At 45.6% G+C, this 20,884-nt stretch overlaps 9 protein-coding genes across 9 annotated transcripts; 4 read left to right on the forward strand and 5 right to left on the reverse strand.

Moving 5' to 3' along the window:
* Window positions 1–241: 241 nt before the first annotated feature.
* ANOM_005863 (putative autophagy ubiquitin-activating enzyme ApgG) lies at window positions 242–3,194 on the forward strand. Its single transcript, XM_015551120.1, has 7 exons — window positions 242–606; window positions 699–807; window positions 860–1,635; window positions 1,698–1,842; window positions 1,905–2,372; window positions 2,428–2,790; window positions 2,865–3,194. The coding sequence occupies exons 1-7, from the start codon at window positions 416–418 to the stop codon at window positions 2,958–2,960; spliced, it is 2,148 nt and encodes a 715-aa protein (XP_015406437.1). The 5' UTR covers window positions 242–415; the 3' UTR covers window positions 2,961–3,194.
* ANOM_005864 (RlmE family RNA methyltransferase) lies at window positions 3,023–4,241 on the reverse strand (the record flags this gene model as incomplete). Its single annotated transcript, XM_015551121.1, has 6 exons — window positions 3,023–3,100; window positions 3,163–3,324; window positions 3,384–3,803; window positions 3,856–3,882; window positions 3,956–4,006; window positions 4,068–4,241. 6 exons carry the CDS (start codon window positions 4,239–4,241, stop codon window positions 3,023–3,025), a joined length of 912 nt encoding a protein of 303 aa, XP_015406442.1.
* A 315-nt stretch (window positions 4,242–4,556) lies between these two features.
* On the reverse strand, window positions 4,557–6,278 carry ANOM_005865 (uncharacterized protein; the record flags this gene model as incomplete). The annotated part of the gene is made up of 3 exons (XM_015551122.1): window positions 6,155–6,278; window positions 5,810–6,100; window positions 4,557–5,753 (listed from the first exon to the last, which is right to left on the reverse strand). The coding sequence occupies exons 1-3, from the start codon at window positions 6,194–6,196 to the stop codon at window positions 4,557–4,559; spliced, it is 1,530 nt and encodes a 509-aa protein (XP_015406443.1). The 5' UTR covers window positions 6,197–6,278.
* A 146-nt stretch (window positions 6,279–6,424) lies between these two features.
* On the forward strand, window positions 6,425–8,014 carry ANOM_005866 (OST3/OST6 family protein). The gene is made up of 5 exons (XM_015551123.1): window positions 6,425–6,892; window positions 6,945–7,042; window positions 7,102–7,457; window positions 7,532–7,839; window positions 7,875–8,014. The coding sequence occupies exons 1-4, from the start codon at window positions 6,551–6,553 to the stop codon at window positions 7,711–7,713; spliced, it is 978 nt and encodes a 325-aa protein (XP_015406440.1). The 5' UTR covers window positions 6,425–6,550; the 3' UTR covers window positions 7,714–7,839; window positions 7,875–8,014.
* Window positions 8,015–8,215: 201 nt separating this feature from the next.
* ANOM_005867 (putative nuclear division Rft1 protein) lies at window positions 8,216–8,970 on the forward strand (the record flags this gene model as incomplete). The annotated part of the gene is made up of 2 exons (XM_015551124.1): window positions 8,216–8,870; window positions 8,927–8,970. 2 exons carry the CDS (start codon window positions 8,216–8,218, stop codon window positions 8,968–8,970), a joined length of 699 nt encoding a protein of 232 aa, XP_015406441.1.
* A 1,053-nt stretch (window positions 8,971–10,023) lies between these two features.
* dbp3 (RNA-dependent ATPase DBP3) lies at window positions 10,024–11,652 on the reverse strand (the record flags this gene model as incomplete). The annotated part of the gene is made up of 3 exons (XM_015551125.1): window positions 10,024–10,180; window positions 10,261–10,332; window positions 10,388–11,652. The coding sequence occupies 3 exons, from the start codon at window positions 11,650–11,652 to the stop codon at window positions 10,024–10,026; spliced, it is 1,494 nt and encodes a 497-aa protein (XP_015406444.1).
* A 1,528-nt stretch (window positions 11,653–13,180) lies between these two features.
* Window positions 13,181–14,083, reverse strand: ANOM_005869 (quinone oxidoreductase; the record flags this gene model as incomplete). Its single annotated transcript, XM_015551126.1, has 4 exons — window positions 13,957–14,083; window positions 13,639–13,905; window positions 13,485–13,576; window positions 13,181–13,423 (listed from the first exon to the last, which is right to left on the reverse strand). Exons 1-4 carry the CDS (start codon window positions 13,982–13,984, stop codon window positions 13,181–13,183), a joined length of 630 nt encoding a protein of 209 aa, XP_015406445.1. The 5' UTR covers window positions 13,985–14,083.
* A 433-nt stretch (window positions 14,084–14,516) lies between these two features.
* Window positions 14,517–17,058, reverse strand: ANOM_005870 (replication factor A subunit protein RFA1). The gene is made up of 6 exons (XM_015551127.1): window positions 16,969–17,058; window positions 16,762–16,913; window positions 16,596–16,689; window positions 16,006–16,546; window positions 15,061–15,956; window positions 14,517–15,001 (listed from the first exon to the last, which is right to left on the reverse strand). Exons 1-6 carry the CDS (start codon window positions 17,010–17,012, stop codon window positions 14,908–14,910), a joined length of 1,821 nt encoding a protein of 606 aa, XP_015406447.1. The 5' UTR covers window positions 17,013–17,058; the 3' UTR covers window positions 14,517–14,907.
* A 1,224-nt stretch (window positions 17,059–18,282) lies between these two features.
* Window positions 18,283–20,534, forward strand: ANOM_005871 (ubiquitin-specific protease UBP14; the record flags this gene model as incomplete). Its single annotated transcript, XM_015551128.1, has 3 exons — window positions 18,283–18,471; window positions 18,524–20,222; window positions 20,280–20,534. Coding segments are annotated over 3 exons (1,962 nt in total), but the record flags the coding sequence as incomplete, so codon positions are not given.
* Between the last annotated feature and the right edge of the window lie 350 nt (window positions 20,535–20,884).

Genomic DNA, 20,884 nt, shown 5'->3' on the forward strand with positions numbered 1-20,884 from the left:
GTTGCCATTGTTTTGTTCCCAGCGTTCTCTACTCCTGGGCTTGGTACATACAGTATATACCCGTGACAGGGACGAGGTCACCTGGATGGTACTCCTACTACGGAGTAGTGTACTTGTGTATTTGCATAAATACCTCTGCAGTGCACGTGTCCTTGTTTGTTAGTCTGTAATCTCTATCCCGCCCCACCATGATACCATCTCTTATCAATAACTACCTTGCTTACTTCCTGTGCTACTTTCACATGTAGTCAAATGAGCACATAGGCACTGCAGAGGTTCTCTCAATATATTCTCTGGTCTTCACGGGGCCTTGTTTTTCTGATACTGTATGGCCACTGTCTTTCGCCCTTTCCGGCCTACTACTTAGAACACAGGAGCAGGACAAACGGCAAGGTCAACTTGCGCAACAAACACTATGCAGTATACGCCTTTTGCTTCAGATATAGAGCTCCCATTTTACACGGCATTAGCATCCTTGAAAATCAATCATGACAAGCTTGATGACTCCGCCCGCAAGATAATGGGGCTCTATGAAATTCGCTCAACAGACCCTCCTAGCAGCTCATGTCGGATGCAAATACACGGAAATGCTCTAACCAGTGATGAGTGAGTGCTTTGTCATTAAACAAGTGTTGCACCTTCACATCTGTTTATGCGCACTGGATGGGACACAGCAAGCACCGGTTAACATGACCCAGGGTACCAGCGGGTTTCTACAGGGCCGAAGGATTGATTAAGAATGTCAACACCATCGAGGAATACCGAGCTGCAGATAAAACACTTTTACTCCACCGATCTGGCAGAATGGTCAGTTTAACCAGGCATGGTGTTTCGCTAGGAAATTGACACTGTCTAATAGATATGGGATGCGATAAAAGATGGCACGATCTATTCGTGTCCTTCACTTTTGTCTTCTTTTGCCATTCTTTCTTATGCAGACCTGAAGAGATACAAGTTTCATTATTGGTTCGCATTCCCTGCAATTCATTTGGATCCTTCCTGGGCCCCGCTAGGGGCAACTAATGATACTGCCCACTCCAAGTCTTCTGAAAGGGAATATGTACCTTCATACTTATCAGGTGCTGAAAGTTCAACACTCGTGGAAGCAGTAAACACCTGGAGCTACGGCATTGACGCACGCCAGCGTGGTTTTTTTCTAGCTCGAAGAACCCTAGCTACTAGCGGCAAAGCCTATCAGGATCCCACTAAAGATATAGGTTCTGAACCGGGAAAGGAGAAAGCAGCAGACGTTGAGGGTGTCTGTTGGCGGATTGCTACCCTTTCAGATTATGAAAATGGATTTTTTGACGGGGCTAACTTTGAAGATTGCTATGTCTGCTTCGTTGATCCTTCTAATTACGAAAATGCGCCTGGTTGGATGCTGAGGAATCTGCTGGTGCTTGTAAAACATCGATGGAAATTGAGTAAAATCCAAGTTTTGAGGTTTCGCGATGTGCATTCGAAGCGTGACCAAGGCCGCAGCATCGTGGTAACATTAGCAGAGAAGAACCAGCAAACGTCAGTACTGAAGGCGCCAGACAATCTTATGCCCAAAGTGACCGGTTGGGAGCGCAATCCAACAGGGAAATTGACAGGGAGATTGGTAGACCTGACGGAATATCTGGATCCGCAGAGGTAAAGTTTCCTAAAACGAGACTAAGCGAAACGAAGTGTAGCTGATTTCGTACAATGGCTAGGTTGGCAGATCAGTCTGTAGATCTCAACCTCAAACTCATGAAATGGCGAATCAGTCCCAACCTAGACCTTGAAAAGATCAAGCATACAAAATGCCTCCTGCTTGGTGCAGGCACTCTTGGAAGCTATGTTGCCCGGAATCTGATGGTATGTATGGTCCGCGTGATGATTTACTATGTGTGCAGGTGACTAATTGCATCTGTACCTAGGGCTGGGGCGTTACCAAGATAACGTTTGTCGACAATGGGTCGGTATCATTCTCCAACCCAGTAAGGCAGCCGCTATTTAACTTTAAAGATTGTTTGGAAGGTGGAGTTAAAAAGGCGCACCGGGCTTCTCAAGCTTTGTCGGAGATTTACCCAGGGGTCGAATCTACCGGATATGCTCTATCAGTGCCAATGGCCGGTCACCCCGTATTAGATGCTGAAAAGACCCGAGAGGAGTTTGAGCTCCTTAAACGATTGATAGATGGGCATGATGTCATCTTTCTTCTAATGGACACACGAGAATCCCGCTGGTTACCAACTGTCATGGGAAAGGCAGCGGGAAAAATTGTGATGAATGCTGCGTTAGGGTTTGACTCCTTCGTCGTTATGCGTCATGGTGTGAAGGTTGCACAAGACCAAGCAGCAGAGCTCGGATGCTACTTTTGCAATGATATTGTTGCACCAGTGAACGTAAGTGATTAAACCGTGAATTTAGTCTTGTAAAAAATCCACTAAAATTTACTAGTCCATGAAAGACCAGACACTGGATCAACAGTGTACTGTGACCAGACCTGGCGTGGCCGCAATTGCTTCGGCTTTATTGGTTGAGCTGCTAATTTCCGTCCTTCAACACCCTCTGGGTGCTGCAGCTCCGGCTCCGGCCTCAAGGGATGATGATCGAGGGAGTCATCCCCTAGGACTCGTGCCACATCAAATTAGAGGTTTCCTTTCAACATTTGAGAATCTATGTGTAGTGGGCAGGAGCTACAAGTGCTGTAGTGCTTGCTCGGAAAAAATCGTTGACACGTACAAGGAGAAAGGCTGGGATTTTGTGCACAAAGCTTTGAATGAGACTGGATACGTGGAAGACCTAAGCGGCCTTAAGGAGGTTGGTCCCCCATTCTCGTTTCTTGCTTGTTCTCTTTGCCCTCTATTTTAAGACAAATGCTGAGGCTCTGCAAGGTTCAAACAATCGCTGAAGCTACAGCTGCAGACATTGAGTGGGATGAGGTCTCTGAAACTGGCGATGAGTTAGAGGCCATGGGAACTGACAGTTGATGTTACGCACTCTTTCGAGGCGAGTCCTTTGAGCCGGTAGGCTTCCGCAGAAATCATTATTGTCAAGGAGACGCGAGCACTTCATGCCTCATTGCATGTTGTTTGCGTGCAAGACCAATGAAATAGGCTTCCTTAGATTCCTAGCAACCAGGTTAGTGACGCTAGACTTGACTGTTTAGGATCATTCGCCAGTGTCTGATACATTACGTGAAGACTCTGGTTTAAGTCTATGTACTTTCTGGAACAGCCGCTTGAGCTGCTTCTCCAAATCTTTGTCTTCGGCTCCCTGGTAGAACTTGCAAACAAAGTGGCCACCTGCCTTCAAGACCTCGAAACTAAACTGTAGCGCAGCTCGGCAGAGGTCCTTCCTTAGGTTAACTGCGTATCAGACAGATCGGGTGCAACTCAGAATTAAAGGCTCACCATGCTTCCCGCATGATCTCTGAAACTCATGCCACTAGTATTCATCATCCTGTTGTACGAATCACTTAGACTTCTCTTCCAGAATCCAGAGGTTTGATACCAGGGGACAGACATATCACTTAGAACCACGTCCACGGTTCTTTTACCAGTCAGGCAATGATCTTCCATCTCTTCGTTGTGGACGGGGTTTTTCCTATCCCCATCCAATTCAGACGCCTCATGGCTCAGGCCAATATGTGGGTTTATGCCTGGGCGGTGCCGCTGGTCCCTTGTTGGATCATGCAATAAATCCTGGACATAGGCCTGGATGCTAGGATCCAAAAAGTTTCCTTGAATCGTAGATACACCCTTTGGTGGCTGAGCAGGAATGATATCAACGCCAAGGACGCGACCATTTGGCCCAGTGCGACTGACTGCCACCTTCAGGAAGTTAGGATAGCTACAGAGCAAGACTCACGGCTAGCCGACGTACCTGAGACCACGAACCCGGCGCATACCCCTATTATCATATTGTTAATAAGGTGAACAAGAAACAGAATTACGTCCGTTTTCTCGAGCCGTGACTGCCATACCAAATCGACAACAGTCTGCCCGTCACAGAAAATGCGATATTTCGCATCTATCTATCCATGTGGGAAGTGTTAGGGTAAAAGTATACACATGCAAGAGAGTTCTATGCTACACCTGAATAAGTTTAAAGGCAGCTCGACTTTTCAGCCCTTGGACTGTTGCCTCTCTTGTAAAATGATCTTTAAGTTGACGTGTTTGCCACCTCTTCGAGGAGGAAGGTCGCTTTGGGATGAAAGGAGAAATAGCAAGGGCACGTTGCGACCGTGAAGGGACTTTTAGGGGTAACATTGCTGCCGGAAGGGCGTATCGTCGAAGTTCAAGGTTGGCTGTAATATGAATTGGTTATCTCGTGCATAGAAATATAAAAGCTTAGTTAAAAATATGTTTGAAGTGGTAATCGGAAAGCGTCGGCGGCCGGCTTATAACTTGAAATTAAATGTATCTTAACAAGCAACAAAAAACCATGAAATCTTGTATCACGCATCTTGGTTCTTCTTCACCTCGCCTTTCTCTCTTCTCGCTAACACAGTAGCCTACGAGGTCCAAGAAGGTGAAACAATGAAATTAATTAAATTCACTCTAGTATGTGACAGTGACGCTGCTCTAAAGTCGTTTCTTGTCTCGCTTCAAAGGAGAAAATTCACCTAGTCCGCCCAACCCGCGACTGCGTCCAAGGCGGCTGCCACTTGGAGCAGATGCTTGGGAAGCAAAATTTCGCCCTGTACCTCCTGAGACCAGCTTCCGACCTGGCCGTCTGATGTCGTGGGTATCTTCGTCGTCGTCTTCGTCGAACAACCCCAAGTCGCGTTGGGTCCCCAGTTTACGTTTCCTTGATTTGAATTGCCCATGGTTAGAAGTGCGGGTAAATATACCGCTGGCATTTTCCATTCGTCCCTCGGGATCCGAATTGTCTAACAGTTTTCTCTGAAATTGCCCCCCTTTTCTGCCATTGGAAGTGCCATGACCCAGACGTAGTGTGTCCACGGTCACAGGTAGCTCATCAACCGACGGCCTCTGACCCTGATACCCAGAATTAACACATTTTTGAACATCATTCTCAGAGGCCTTTTGATTTGTTTTACTGGTCATATGAGTTGTGTGGAGCTCATCTGCATCGTCCCCAGAGCTCGTAGCTGAATTTTGAAGCCCATTTGTTCGGTTTAGAAACGGAGTGATCGAAAAGGACGACTTCTCGCCGGGTAATGTTGATGTTTTACTTCTCTTGTCCTGGGCACGAATAGCTCCAGGGGTTGCGATTGTTAGACCAGAGTTGTGTTGTGTAATGGACTGCGCACTGGAGAATTTAGATTCGTGATTGTTAGAGATGTCATACTGTCGTTTAAGTTCTGTAGCAGCAGCCTGATATTGGTCCTTCGTTGAATGTAGCTTCTTATTCAAGGCATCAAGCTTGGCATCGAGGGCCGCTCGTTGGGCAGCCCATTCCATACTTTGGTGTTGAAAGACACGCTCACGTCCATCTCGCGCCCGTGCCTCCTCCATGAGTTCACTGCGCGCTCCTTCAAGGCTTAAACTAAGCGCTGCGACTTGTTCTGCATTATGCGACTCCCTGGCTACTGCCTGTTCATGGGCCTTTTTTTCATTCTCGAGTTGTACCTCAAGGGTTGTCACCTGTTGTTCGAGATTTCGCTTCTCGGCAAGGAGCGTATGTTGGGAAGTCTTCTGGGACTTTAGCCTTTCAACGTCCGCCCCTGCACTTGAGAGTACCCTTGAGAGATGGTGTTTTTCTGCAAGGAGCTTTTTCACATCGACAGAAGAATTGGTCAGGGAGCCAAGCTCAAGCTACGTTAGATTTTCAGTATGAGCCGTGTCACATTACATACTCATGAATAACATACACGAAGTGTCTCTATTTCATGAGACGACGTATGGTGCGCACTTCGTAGCTGATCAAGCTCCTTGTAAGTCGCTTGAAGCTGAAGACGGACTTCAGATTCCTTCCTTGCAGTTTTGGTCAATTCCTGATTGACATGATTCAACTGCCACCGCAAATTCTCGTTTTCAAATCGAAGGAGCAATTGTTCCACGCGTAGTAGCCGGTTTTTCTCAGCATCTAGAAGCTGTGCTGTGTGCACCAGGGTGTTGTCATATGCTTTTTCCAGGCTCTGTGTTCTTATTGCCAGTCGACACTATAAGATAAGGTAAGCTTGTAAAACGCCACGGGACCAAGATGACAAACACACATCTTCTACCGTGCTCCCTGGATCTTTGCTACTAAATTCCATAACAATGAAATATAACTATAATCGCAAATGATGATATGTAAGATACAAAGACTGCTGGGTGCGGTACAAGTTTATCTTTGATAAATGAGAAATTAAACACTAGAGGCCAGGCCGTACCTTTCCGTCCGCTCGCATGGATGACGACCCAGGAAAAACTAGTGCCGGTCATTCCGCAGTACTGGACACCTAATACGTCCTACTACAAGCTATGACCGCTCCATACTACTAATGCAACCTGACCACTGTCTCCAAGTACATGGATCGTTCCATTGTATATCACCCATTGATTTGTTGACAATTGTTCCTTGCAGACACCACATTCCTGCTGTAGTGTTATATTTCTGACATGTCAACATGAAATTGTTTACTCTCATCATCGCACTCTTCTATATTGTATCTAGCGCTTGCGCGAGCCCGGAGTCTAGCAAGTTCGAAAGATATCAGTCTCTCTCTCGCTCCATTCCCATTGATTTGGATGACTCGTCGTATGAAGACTTGACATCGAAACCCCGAGATTATCATGTTGCGGTACTTTTAACGGCTGGTGAAGCTCGCTATGGGTGCATCTTATGTCGCGAGTTCCAGCCAGAATGGGAGCTCATCTCGCGAAGTTGGAACAAGGGTCCCAAACCCGATGGCCTCAAAATGCTTTTTACCACCCTTGACTTCAGTAATGGCAAAGCAACTTTCCAAAAGGTGGGTTCGGATTGACCATTTACAGTATTGTTGGCTAATACTAGAGGGACAGCTGATGCTCCAAACTGCACCAGTTCTTCTTTTGTTTCCTCCAACTGTTGGACCCTTCGCTAAAGTTGATGATGCTCCCGTTAGATTCGACTTCAGTGGGTAGGTGTTCACTGAAACTCTTTTGTTGAGGTACTGCTGTGCTAAATGATTACCTTCAGTCCAATCTCTGCTGACCAGCTTTACGTGTGGATCAATCGTCATCTTCCAGAGGGACCGAAGCCACCCCTTGTTCGCCCCATTAACTACATACGACTCATTTCTGCAGTGACAATCTTAATGGGTGTTTTAACCTTGTTCACTGTTCTATCACCATATGTTTTGCCAATTATACAGAATCGAAACTTATGGGCCGCATTCAGCTTGATTTCCATACTATTATTCACAAGCGGCCACATGTTCAACCATATCCGCAAAGTGCCATATGTTGTTGGTGACGGCAAAGGTGGCATTAGCTACTTTGCGGGTGGATTCTCAAATCAGTTTGGAATGGAGACACAAATTATTGCTGCCATCTGTAAGTGTCGGCACCTGACAGCCAACGAAACGTGAAATTTCTATGTTCCTGCTGCTTATACATTATTGTGCAAGATGCCATCCTTTCCTTTGCGACAATAGCTCTCGCGATGAAAGTTCCCCGTATCGCGGATACTAAAGCGCAGCAAGTGGCTGTGCTAATCTGGGGAACTGTATTATTTGGTATGTACAGCTTTCTTCTGAGTGTCTTCAGGGCAAAAAATGGCGGGTACCCTTTCTTCCTGCCTCCGTTCTAGTTCAAGCCACAGTCGCAATGCTAGTCGTCTCTTCCACCATAGTTTATCCAATGATTGCATTGAAAGAAAGAGATTGTGGCCTCGGCGATTACTTGAGCCAACAATACCTGATTACGACCTCTGGAGCTAGGAATTGAATTATAAGAAAAACTACGTTTCGGCTTTCTCGATGGCAACGAAGTGTAATAGTGTTACATCCTGGCTATGTACCCCTGAACGCACATGTGCATAATTATAGCTAGCTGGAATAAGGTTAGCCGGTGCTGTTTAATATGTAGAAGTATTCTATGTAGCGGCTGCTTTTATCAAATCTATCTTTGTCAATGCTTCTTAGAAGACGAAATATCTGAAGGTTTTGATCTCATCCAAGCCGCGCGGACCTGCAGGAAAAATTAGCTCCGGCCCGGGGTCTCTTGGCGTATTGCAGTAGGTAGTCTTTCTCCATGAGGTAAACATAGCTTCAATTCAGAAAACTTAAAAATACGTTGAGCTACATGCCATCATGTCCCAGCCGGGCGAAAATGTTGACAGGATTCTGGCCTCTTCGGCATCTGGTGTGACGCTCTTGATCATTGTTCAAATAGCCTCTAGGCTATTCACGTTCATCGCAAATCAATTGATCCTACGAACTCTTTCCCCGGCAATCCTTGGAATTGGTACTCAACTGGAGTTATACTTCATCTCGATACTATACTTTTCCAGGGAAAGCATCAGAACAGCGATTCAGCGACAACCTTTCCATGGGGCATCTGCTAGTGCTATCCACGATGGGAGCTACGATCAGATAAATGGCAAACTTAGTCGAAACGCTCAACTACAGACAATATCTTCGCAATCAGTAGTAAACATGTCTTATCTGAGTATCAGCATGGGAGTCCCATCAGCTTTGATATTCGCGACATTGTACACACAGTTTGCTTCCAGAGAAGTTTCTGAAACACCTTTCTATCTAGTCGGTGTTGCGATCACCACAGTTGCATCCCTTATGGAGCTTTGCGTTGAGCCTTTCTTTGCTGTGGTGCAGCAGTATACATTGTACAAGAAGCGCGCAATAGTGGAGACAGCTGCAGCATTTATGAAGAGCCTAACCGTGTGTGGTTTATTTTCATGGTCTTCTTGGAAAGACCAAGACTTGGGCGTCCTTCCATTCGCTCTGGGTTACCTTTGTTACTCTTTGTCACTTATTTGTGGGTATTATCTAACCATACCAAAGTTAACAAGTCGATGGCAGTTCTCGCTGCTCCTTACCAAAATTAGATTGAGGTACGTCACCAGTTAAGTGGAAAGGGCAATGTTTCGATCATGGTAACACCTTCTAGTGATAATTCAGTCTACCTGGCAGATAGGTTCCCAAGGCACCTAGTTACACTTTCCACAAATGTCTTTTTCCAGTCCATCGTAAAACACCTCCTGACTCAAGGCGACGCAATGATGCTGGCAGCAATGACGAGCTTAAAAGACCAAGGTATATACTCTTTGGCATCAAACTATGGCGGCCTGGCAGCGCGCGTTCTATTCCAGCCTATCGAAGAAAACAGCCGAGCTGTCTTCTCATCTCTGCTCAACTCTGGGAAACAATATACAAACAATGTCAGCGCAGCCAAGGCACATCTAATCGAGATCTTACGAGCATATGAAATGCTAGCTGTTTTCATATTCCCTTTGGGGCCGTATCTGGTTCCACGAATACTATCTCTTCTGGGCGGACACAGGTGGGCTTCTCCGGAAGTTGGTAGTTTACTCTCACTCTATTGCTATTACATACCATTCTTGGCATTCAACGGTATAACCGAGGCATTCGTTTCGTCTGCAGCTAGTGCTTCTGACCTTCGAAGACAAGCCTACTGGATGGGGTTGTTTTCAGTAAGCTTTGCTTTAGCAGCTTACCTATTTTTGAAAATCGGTGGTTTGGGTGCCCATGGACTGGTCTGGGCTAACATTTTCAACATGGCAGTCCGTACGGCCTGGAGTTTTATGTTCCTCCGGTCCTACTTTTGTCTACATGGCAGTAACCTAGCCCTGTCTGAATTCTGTCTACGACCCCAAACATGGATTGCTGCGGCTCTGTCATCGGTGATCCTGGCCAGACAAGGACACGACGGTACTGACTATCGTAGTTCTGTGAAGGCATTAATGCTTTGTACTGGTTATAGCCTCCTGATGTAAGTTGAATTATATCATGCACCATGACTAAGCTCTAACTAGTCTAGAATATTCCTCGAAAGAAAGTACCTTACAACAAAATGCACATATATTTGCCGAATGATCAAGTCTAGGAGTGCTAGAATGAAGACGGACTGATGTGCAAAACTAATCGTCGAACACAATTTTTGTGGCTGTCTTGTCGGTGTCGACATTCTTGAAGAAAGCACCATATGCATCATGTTGCTTCTTCTTGACAGTTGTTCCAAATTTAAGGAGGTCTTCTGGTATATCCTGTTTTGCTGCTCTGAGGACGTTGATCAATCTGCGGCTCATTAATGAACGGCCCTCACTCAAATAACTCTGCTGGCACAATGAAAAGGTTAGAGAACAGGGCTCACTTACGCGCCAGACTGAGCTTTATCTGTCTCGGTAAATAGGGTCACAGCATGTCCCTCGGCTCCAGCACGACCAGTCCTGGACGAAAAAAAGATGTCAGACACTCCCACAGATTCCAAGGCGTATTACTTACCGCCCAATTCGATGTACATAATCTTCAACCGTAAGAGGGAATGTGACATTAATGACCTGCTTGACCGAAGGTATGTCGAGTCCACGAGCTGCAACGTCAGTAGCAACGAGGACAGTAGCAGCTCCTGTTTTGAAGGCGTCTAGGCTTCGAAACCTCTCCTGTTGACTCAGGTCCCCATGTATTCCTGCGACTCTAAATCCTTTTGTACGAAGTAGTCTCTCAATCCGCACGGCTTCCTTCTTATACAAACAGAAGGCTAGCACTTTTTCCGGCTCGGGAACCCCTCGCTGGGATCGATTTAGTAATTGGACAAGTCGAGACTCTTTTTCATGTGGCTTGACAACCTCCACAACTTGCTTGATCCTGGTGTTCGCTCGTGGGTCCGCAGATGGGTCACCTCCAATAGTGACAGTCACAGGAGAGGACATAAAAGTTGACGCGAGGTCCCTGACACTTGGAGGCCAAGTTGCAGTGAACATGACGGTCTGGCGCTTAGATACCGGCATTGGACGAATGATGTCTTTGATATCTTGTTCAAAGCCCTTGTCAAGCATACGATCCGCCTCATCCAGAACCAGGTACTTCACTTTTCCTAGGTCTACCGAACCGTCATTTTGAAGATCCTTCAACCTACCAGGGGTCGCAACAACAACCTCTGCTGTTTTCAGAGCCTCCCGTTGTTCATCTTTTTTCACGCCGCCGAATACACAAGCCACTCTGACGCCGACAGATCCTGAGAACTTTAGCAGTTGGTCGTATATTTGCATCGCTAGCTCCCTTGTTGGAGATATTATTACTGCCATAGGGCGATAAGGCTTTTGTTTGCTCGTTGCTGAGTCCTGTATCTTCTTTAGGCATGGCAACCCAAATGCAAGTGTCTTTCCACTCCCAGTTTCTGCGATGCCAATAACATCACGACCAGCGAACAACAACGGCCAGGTAGCAGACTGAATCGAAGTTGGTGATTTGAATGATCTTAATGGCGCATACAGGTCATCTTTGCAAGGAGGGAGGTGAGAAAATGAGATGATTGGGCGCAATACGTTCTCGGATGATGTATCTGTTATCTTAATAGAGTTTTCCGTCAGGAATTTCTCAATTTCGGATTGAGGGACATCACCCAATGCAGGAGACTGGACGTAAGAGGGGCTCTGCTCAGCACTTGATTTAGACTTCGCAGACTTTTCCTTCTTTTGCTTTTCGCTCTTCAGCTTTTTCTTCGGCCTATACTCATCGCCTCCATTGTGAAGATCACGTTTAGTCATTGTAATCCTCTTTCCAGTTTAGATAGAGGTAAGAACAGGTGAGGGTGAGAAGAGAACGAAGGAGGTAATTGGTTTTGGAACAAATTGAGTTTAGAGTGCCTGAAATGACTTTGCCTTTATATGACAATGGGACAGGTTCTACGACATCTCTCTTCCCTTTTTTTTTTTTTTTTTCAATCTTCCGCGATTTTGCCGTGTGTCACCGCCAAAAGTAGAAAATTTTGGATTGATTAACACTCGAGGCATTGCACCAAGAAGTCAGATCCTGTGTCACGTGATTTTAACCAATAACATCCTGTGATTGCGAATAACAACTTACAGAGGACTCGTAGTACGGAGTACAGTCCCTGACACGGGATTTTCGAAGTGGGCCAGTGGTCTACAACCTAGTACTACACAGTACTCCAGTAGATGCTGTAAATATTGTTTTGCACTTTCCTTCCGTCTTTCAAGTTAGCTGTTTATTGGTTGGCAGAACTTTATGGTGTGGAAGGCCAATGAGGGACAATTTCTCAGCGGAATAAAAATAAAAAACTTGATACAATTGGATACTAGAGGGCCCCACTTAAAAAATCTTGTGGTCAGAGGCTGTGTATCATTGGTGGTTGGTCACGGGATGTGCTATTTAACTTTTGGTCCCCATATCAAACTTGGCAAACTTTGGCTGTGGAAATGTCTAAGCAAGGAAAGCAGGTGTTTTGCAGTCTGTTTTCATGTAAATAATATATGTTCTTCAGAGTAGCTCTTTTTAACTACTCTATGATTATCATGCTTTCTGGTGTATGAGGGCAGTAATATAGGAAAAAGCCAAGCATGACAAGGAAACATAATAAAATATTTTATCTACTATATATATATCGAAAGTTGTGTTGAATCCGCTCCGGTCGTTGTTGTTCTGCTTTCTGATTGTTTGTGTGCCTCACCGCTTGTATACTATGTATGTAAGGGTATATATCTAGCTAAAGTACTAGGCAAGTAGGTTAATGTATTGTATGTTTTTCGCCTGTGTGCTTGTCAACTCCTCATTCATCATAGACATGTTTTAAATAGCCTTATAGGTCCACCTATCCCATGCAATGATAGTAGAACAAAGGTTACCCCTAATTGCTTACCATAAGCCCGCAATGATGTTGACACAAGTCCTTCAGTCAACTGTACAAATCACCTTGCCCTTGGTACAGTTGCTCTCTAGCAATATATGGGCATCTGCAACATGCTCGAAAGGTAAAACCTTCTCTATGAAGACAGTAAAAGTACCATCCCGGAACTTTGGCAGTGCATGCTTGACCAGCAAATCACGCAATTTCTTCTGGTATCCCTCGCCCCGGCTTCTGAGGGTGCTACCTTCCAACCTAACCCTCTTCCTCAGGAGGCTGCTGATGTCAACACCTGCAGGGAGGATTGAACCACTCATTTGTCCCAACTGAACTATACGCGCATCCCGAGCTGCAGCATTTAAGTTACCCTGGAAGTGCGTTGCACCTACAAAATCGATGATTAGGTCAACACCGCGATTATCCGTCGCTTCTCAAAGTTCAGATGCCCAATCCTGGGTTTTATAGTTGTATCCGGCAGTGACACCCAGCTTATCAAGACAAAAGTCGATCTTCTCCTGGGAACCTACAGTCACGAACACGGCAGATGCGCCATCACTTTTAGCGAGCTGAATACCAGCTATGGAGACAGATGAAGCGCCTGCATGCCAGAGAACCGAATCTCCTGGCTTAAATCCACCTATCAAGTATAGGGCTTGGGTGGCTGTTATCCAAGTCTACAGCCAGCAAGCTCCCATCAGTGACCAGTCATGGCCATCGTAATCCGGATAACCTTACCTCAGGAATTCCAGCTGCCTCCTCCCACGATAATTCCACGGGCTTGTGTATTAACATATGCGTTGAGACGGCAATGTATTCTGCATAGGCGCCTGCGACTACTTAGCCAGTGATCCAACAGTAAAAGGTCCTTACCCAGCATATTGTAACGTACCACCGTAAGCTAGGCCAAACACTTCATCTCCAAGCTTGAAGCCAATCTCAGGGTTTCGGCCGAGCTTCTCAATCGTCCCAGCGAACTCAACACCCATCGTACTAGGCGCTTGGGGGGGCACAGGGTATTTACCCTCACGCTGTAATATATCCATCCTGTTCAGCCCGAAAGCCTTGATTTTTATTAATGCTTGGGTCTCCCCGGGTTCAGGAACCGGTATTTCATTAATAAATAAGGCATCGGCACTCCCTCTCCCGCCTTTCACATCTTGAAAAGTGTTAACATGGTAGGTGCTAGTGCAAATATGAAACTACCAACCGATTGCTCTCATCATTCTGTCTGTCATGTTTTGCGCTCGGTCCCTTGTTCGCGGCGTGTCCTTTTCAGCTCGCCTCTTTTATGAACAGCTGTGTGTGGTACAAAGTAGCCTTCCTCTCAGCTAGTTAGCTAGTTAACTAGTTAGTTATTGGTGCCCTTGAATCTGTCATCTGAACTTCATGATTAGTAAGTTTGTTCGGGTAGTTAACTAACTAGTTATCTTACTTTTATGGAGAGGGCCATCAAGAAGTTTGCACCGAGTTCACGTATTAACCTAATAGAATCCAATAACAAAATCCCAGGTATTTGTGATATTATTGTAATGAGGTCATCGTATCTCTGGACTTGATCACGCCATTCGACCATGTCGAAGCTGCGCATCTTCGGATTACAGGCCAGATCCATACGGATATGACACAGCAGACTCCGTCATGTTCCGGTAGATGACTTTCTGAGTTCTAATGTACAAGTAGACTACCTGAGTCTGACCAGTGAATCCACCGGCCAATATACATACAATTACATAGATGAAGCGGTATGTCAACAAATGCTCTACCCCTCTATAAATTGTGCAATATCTGCATTATTTATCCGTGGAATTTTGAAGTTACAGTATGGTCCAAACTATTTCATCCGAATTATCTGGCTGCAAAGACAATCTTGCGGGCGCACAAATTCATGTAGATAGAACAGGATATAGTTGCCACGTAGCTCGACAAGCTGTAGGTGAATCAACATGCGACATACCAGAGAAGTTGACATTATGCAACGTAAAGAGCAGCATTTGTTATGTATCGAGCTCCGGAGTGAAGCACGTGGAATTTTGATCACGCCTCCTGGAAGCAAAAGGTATAGAACTTCCCAGGCACAGTCTGGTTGCGAGTAATCAATGATAAATATACCTGGGTTACTACCACCAGTCACAAAGTACTATACCAAGCAATTCATGTATCAGGAAACACTATATGAATCGATCATGTTTGCAAGACGCAGTGCTTCCTCAGAATAGTTAACCGGTTTCGCCGTTACTATCTGATAACGAATTCTAATGGTTTTCATGAATTAGTGTTGCTCTCAAGCGTCCCAAGAAACCTATGGCCTTACCGTTGTTGATCACCAAAATTGTCAATCTTGGCCCGACATCTGAAATTCCAAGTTCGGCAATTCGCATCCTGAAAAATATCTCCAGCTGCTTTTTCATCGTTCTGGCGTATCTCCATGAGCTGGTCTGCGGAAGTACCCATCATGGATCTGCCCACTTCATCGAAGCAGCTGAGATAAAGTTGTCCAGTATGATCGCTAACGCTGATGAGCATTATATAGCGATACTCTGGTCGTGGATGGGTTATATCGCAACGTTCACACCGCCATTGGCCAGGATCAAGCTCTGTTACTTTTTTATTGCAACGCTCAGAAAGACAGGCAGGATAGCACATGGTATCTTGCTTGATGTAGATGACAGTCGCCTTCAGTGAGAAATAGGCGACCTCATCTGACATACCCAGTTGCTCCTCTTTGATCTGCGCGATAGTTTTGTATTGTTCAGGTTTTGTAGTAGATGCGGCTACACCAGGCATTAAAGCATGCGAGGTAAAGGCTTCATCCCGGCCTTGAGCATCATACCAACCCTTTAATTTATGGGCTTCCTCAATATCAGGATCAACCGTCATTGAACCTGAGCTCAGCAAGCTTAAACTTCTACCTCCGAAGTCAGACACTTTCACACCCTTGAAAGCTATTACAGACTCGGGGGTCACGTTGAAATTTAACGCAGTTGATCCCCAGACAGTGAGGCGAACAGAGAATCCCGTGCTGTCCACTATTGTAAGCTCACGTTTGTTATAAGGCTTGTTAGTGGTCTTTGACATAATTTGAGAAACTTCAGCAACCTCTTTTAGAACCCCAATCACGTCAATGGTGGTATCCTTCTCGACCGACTGCAGGTCACCGATGGTTGTAAAGCTGAATCTAATTTGTGGAACGTCTGCTTGATCCTCTGCCTAAAGCGAAATGAGACCAGGGAACGTTGGGCGAAGTGATGGCACTGACCTTTTCAACAACCGTGTCTCTTTCAAACGTGAGTTCATAGTCATTGTTCAAATTGGTAAACTGTTTCTTGGCAATTTTAACGCCGCATGGACTAGAGATGTAATAAACGCTTCCCTCCTGGAAGATGTCGTAGAGCACATCACATTGATCATTAAACCCAGTCGCACGGATCTCGCCACTATCGTCCAGTAAATTGACGCTGAAGAGCTTACCATCTCCATTCCTGTTATGCCAGGTCCTAATATTTGATTTGCTCGTGCACCGTGCCTTTATAGTCCATTTGTGAGAATAAGGCGAAATAGCTTCGATGGGGTAAATGGTGGCATGTGCTGAAGCCGCTGCGGGCCGTGGCTGTGCTGGTTTGTTAGGCGCTTGTAGTTGTCCACCTTGGATTTTGGAGCCATAGAATCCATTGCTCGATATCGTAGTAGGCTGGGACTTCTCATTCTCTTCTGGTTTACTCTCAAGTGGCTTGGGCTCTCCAATTTTCTCGGCCTCGCCTAAGTCCTGCAAGACCTCCAGATCCAAAATTATCAGGATCCTATCCATGTCAGTCAGAGCGTGTGCAACAACTTAGCTCGTGGCCTCACTTTTTCCCCTTCACCGAATTCGACTGAAAAGATTTGAGCCTAACGAAGCACCCTTTCCGGAGTTGTCCACTGGTAACAAATCGATTGGCTTCTGCTACTCAATATAATCATTAGCAGCATATCCAGCTGCAGCGGGGAATGACATTCAGCCATTAACAGAACTTACGAGTTGCCAGCATTGTCTGGACATAATTGGATATATCACTAAAAACGGCTCTGTAGCGCTCTTGGTTGTTCTGCTGAGGCGGCAATGGTTTGATCTGGACACACTGGACGATGGGCTCGCGTATTTGAGGCTTCGTCTCATCGAAGATTGCACTTGAAGCGAGTTAATCAATAAGAAAAAGTAAACGACCACATAATATAGATGTACCTTAAAGCGCCAACGGATATCTGCGATGCTGCGTCGGAGGCCATGACAGCAGCTATGTAATCAGGAACTCAGGTCTTGCATTTTGCCAATGGTTAATTTATGTTATTTTGTTAGGAAAGAGAAAAAGAAGTCCACATACAAGCAATGATAGGATTTCGAGATCCGTTTTGATCTGAGTAGCTCCTAGGTGTGCAAAGTGCAGTGATGGGAAGGTATGAATGATCATGTAGATCGGACACGTCGAGGATACGCGGTTAAGGACGCGTTGAGTGATTTATTTATTGCCCCACTTTCGTGTTATTCCCCTCCCATGCCTGAGGCAACAGGAAGTTTACTAGAATGAACGATGTACCAGTCCGGAATAGCATGATAACATTCCATGTCCTAGTGGCAAACTACATTTTCTTTTTTTCTCCCATTTTTGTTGTTATCGATGTTGCTATCTGCTAGTATCAATAAATATTGAGGTTGAGCGTAGCTTTAAAAAGGTCAGTATATTCGTCATCAAATGTTCTTTGAGTAACTAACTTGCACTCTTAACTAGCAAGGATTAGAACAATAAGTTAGTGTTTTGTTGGTATAGGCGGTGCCCCGCGGTATTACACCGAAGTTTCCACTTTCATGGTAAGCTTGTGCTCCACTACAACATACCATGGATGGCCTTCAGTAACCTTTCCAATACAACAGACCCTTAACTGCGAATCGCGAAGATAGTTCCAATCAAGTCCAACTTCTTATCAGAGTCTTGCCACTTGAATCTAGCCACTCCTCTTATATCGGGACAGCACTCTCTTCTCTATTATTATCCCTACAACATGACTTCTTGCATGCATGTAAATTCTCACGGTTGGTTGACTGCTAACAACAATGCTCATGGTGATAGTCTTATTAATATCTCTCATGTGGCAGATCTAAAGCCCCCATCTCCCTCACAAGCTGTATACCGAGAAGACTGCACACAGTGTTTCGATTCCATTGTACGCTATCTATCCCTTTGGCTCCGGAGTACTGTATCTAATCAATATTTAGGATGATGAAGCTGGTCTAAATGTTTGCCTCACTTGCTTTAACGGCGCTGCGCCGGGGACAGAGATCATGCGTCTCTTCATTTCAAACGCCTTGGGCACCCCTTGGCATTGAACATCAGACGAACTCGAAAGAAGGTTCAGGTGAGCTGGAACATTCGTCTATCTCATTATATATTACAGAGCTTTTAACTGCCAGGTTTAGCGTGATGAGCCCCCACACAAAATCTCAAAACTTGCAATAGCTGCCGAGACAGATGAAGACCGCTATGACACAACCACGCGCGTATTTGCTATTCATGCGGTAAAGACGATATTGATGAGACGAGCGGTGCACTAGCGATAGCCATTGGTGGCGTCCTGAATGCGATGTCATTCTCAAAACGAGAGGAGGTAAAGGCCTGGGAGCAGGAGTTCATTCCATGTGAACACACCCTGTGTCTGAATCAGCAGGATTCCAGACATATCGGGTCGAAAGGTAATGCCCAGAGACCCAGCTTATTCGGCGCTATTCTTACCTGAGTGTCCAGATTTGAGTCAGTGTTCTATGTGTGATCTGAAAGAGAACCTTTGGCTTTGCTTGGAATGTGGCAATCTTGGCTGCGGGCGTAGTCAATTTGGTGGCATAGGTGGAAATTCCCACGCCCTTGCACACGCTGGCCTAACATCCCATGGAATCGCCGTCAAACTTGGCTCGATTACGGCAGATGGCTCTGCTGACATCTACTGCTACAAGTGCAATGAAGAGAGGACTGACCCCGATCTAGCTGCTCACCTTGCCCATTGGGGGATTAACCTAGCAAGGCGTGAGAAAACAGAGAAAAGTTTGATGGAGATGCAGGTTGAACACAACCTAAAATGGGAATTCTCAATGACATCTGAGGATGGTCATGAGCTTAGCCCCATATTTGGGCCAGGGTTTACTGGTTTAGCCAATCTAGGGAATAGCTGCTATCTATCGAGCGTCATTCAATGCCTTTTCGACTTGCCAGAATTTCAACAAAGATACCACCATAAGAACGAAGAACCGCCGCTCACAGACTCTCCCGCGGAGGACCTTGAAACGCAACTGCGCAAACTCGCGGATGGTATCCTTTCGGGCCGTTACTCGCGAGCTGATATGGATATCATTGTTGCACCCGACTCTCCAGAAGTCCCTCACCAGAAAGGCCTAGTTCCTGCGATGTTTAAGCATCTTGTCGGTCGTGGCCACGAGGAATTCTCGACAATGAAACAGCAGGATGCATTCGAATTCTTACTGCACCTCTTCAAGCTCATTAACTTATCTAGGCATCCAGGCAGCTTAAGCAACCCCACTCATTCTTTTATGTTCGCGATGGAACAACGTCTTCAATGCGTGTGTTGCAAGAAGGTTCGCTATAAGGTAGATGAGCAGGACAACGTCTCCATCCCTGTCCCTGCTCGACGATTAGCACTCTCAGACGACGCAACTACTACCAGTCAATTTGCACCTGTGACCCTTTTTGACTGTCTGGATGCCTCCACATCTGAGGAGATAGTTGATCTTATCTGCCCTTCTTGTGGCAGCAAGGATGGATTTTCCAAGCGCTCTTCGTTCAGAACACTGCCGCAGCAACTTGTCATCAATGCGCGGCGATTTGAGTTGGTCAACTGGGTACCTACGAAATTAGACATCCCAGTGGATGTAAGCGAGGAGCCTTTGGATTTAAGTCCATATCTTTCCTCTGGCCAAAAAGAGGGCGAAGAGCTCCTGCCGGACATGGACACTTCCAAAAGGGACTTTTTGCCTAATCAATATGCCTTGGATCAACTTCTCAGTATGGGGTTCCCGAGGGCTAGGAGTGAAAAGGCACTTTATGCAACTGGAAACTCAGATCCCGAGGCTGCAATGAACTGGTTGTTTGCTCACCTGGAAGATCCCGATATTGATGAACCCTTGACTAGCAGTGAGATCACAGGGGGAGGAAGCAATGCATCACATGACCCAGCGAAAGTAGCACAATTGGTCGAAATGGGTATTGACGAGTCTCGTGCCAAACGAGCATTGGGTGCCACGGACGGGGATATCAGTAGAGCTATCGATTGGGTCTTTAGCCACCCAGAAGAACAGGCAGATGTTGAAGACAATTGTCATGAATCAAATACCCGTTCCGGTGGTTGCCCTGGAACACTCGGTTATAGTGATGCACCAGCTAGGTATGAGCTTCGCTCTATTGTCTGCCATAAGGGCTCTTCAGTCCATGCTGGGTATGTGCGCCTATCTTGATTTGGGGGGTTTTTTCCCGGCTTACTGACCATTAACAGACATTATGTCGCCTTTGTCCGGAAGAATCTACCAGGTCAGAGTGAACTATCTTGGGTGATGTTCAATGATGAGAAGGTTGTGAAGGCTGAGGATATACAGGAGATGAAGAAATACGCATATCTGTACTTCTTCTCGAGGGTCTAAGCATTGTTTTCTGTCTTTATTTTTGCGCCTTGCATGGCGCAGCTCCCAACAGGGATTATTACGTTTGCACCTAGTACTACCTACCAATACAGAAAGTTAGAGAAGTTTCTCACTACGGTATGGACTACTATTGGCAGCAGCTGTTATGTATATCTCGTAGTGCTACAGGTCCTAGGAAGCTATATTTGCTGACAACTTTATAATTAAGATGATTATGTTGATTGACTAACGTTCTTTGCCATGACGTGCTAAGGCTGATAAGTGGCAGGTTGACCGCCTTTGGCAGAAAACATAATGTTAATAAAGTAAACCCCCATTGTATAGTGTACTTAGGTGATTTCTTATAGTATAATATTCTACTAGTATACTTTTACTATCTTTATAACTATCTTAAAATTTTAATTAATATATTTACTGTAGCTGGATGGCAATTAGTTGATTATATTAATTGATTAGTATG

This window comes from Aspergillus nomiae (genome assembly GCF_001204775.2).
Source record: "Aspergillus nomiae NRRL 13137 chromosome Unknown contig00153, whole genome shotgun sequence".
NCBI classification, from domain to species: domain Eukaryota; kingdom Fungi; phylum Ascomycota; class Eurotiomycetes; order Eurotiales; family Aspergillaceae; genus Aspergillus; species Aspergillus nomiae.

Bases quoted from the DNA above. Each gene is read 5' to 3' on its own strand.
- ANOM_005866 (XM_015551123.1), top strand. From the start codon at position 6,551: ATGAAATTGTTTACTCTCATCATCGCACTCTTCTATATTGTATCTAGC. The intron at 6,893-6,944 runs GTGGGTTCGGAT...CTAGAGGGACAG, and splicing joins GCAAAGCAACTTTCCAAAAG to CTGATGCTCCAAACTGCACC. The intron at 7,043-7,101 runs GTAGGTGTTCAC...GATTACCTTCAG, and splicing joins GTTAGATTCGACTTCAGTGG to TCCAATCTCTGCTGACCAGC.
- ANOM_005870 (XM_015551127.1), bottom strand. From the start codon at position 17,012: ATGGCCTCCGACGCAGCATCGCAGATATCCGTTGGCGCTTTAAG. The intron at 16,914-16,968 runs GTACATCTATAT...ACTCGCTTCAAG, and splicing joins ATATCCGTTGGCGCTTTAAG to TGCAATCTTCGATGAGACGA. The intron at 15,002-15,060 runs GTAAGGCCATAG...GAAAACCATTAG, and splicing joins AATTTTGGTGATCAACAACG to AATTCGTTATCAGATAGTAA.
- ANOM_005863 (XM_015551120.1), top strand. From the start codon at position 416: ATGCAGTATACGCCTTTTGCTTCAGATATAGAGCTCCCATTTTACACG. The intron at 1,636-1,697 runs GTAAAGTTTCCT...TACAATGGCTAG, and splicing joins GAATATCTGGATCCGCAGAG to GTTGGCAGATCAGTCTGTAG. The intron at 1,843-1,904 runs GTATGTATGGTC...ATCTGTACCTAG, and splicing joins ATGTTGCCCGGAATCTGATG to GGCTGGGGCGTTACCAAGAT.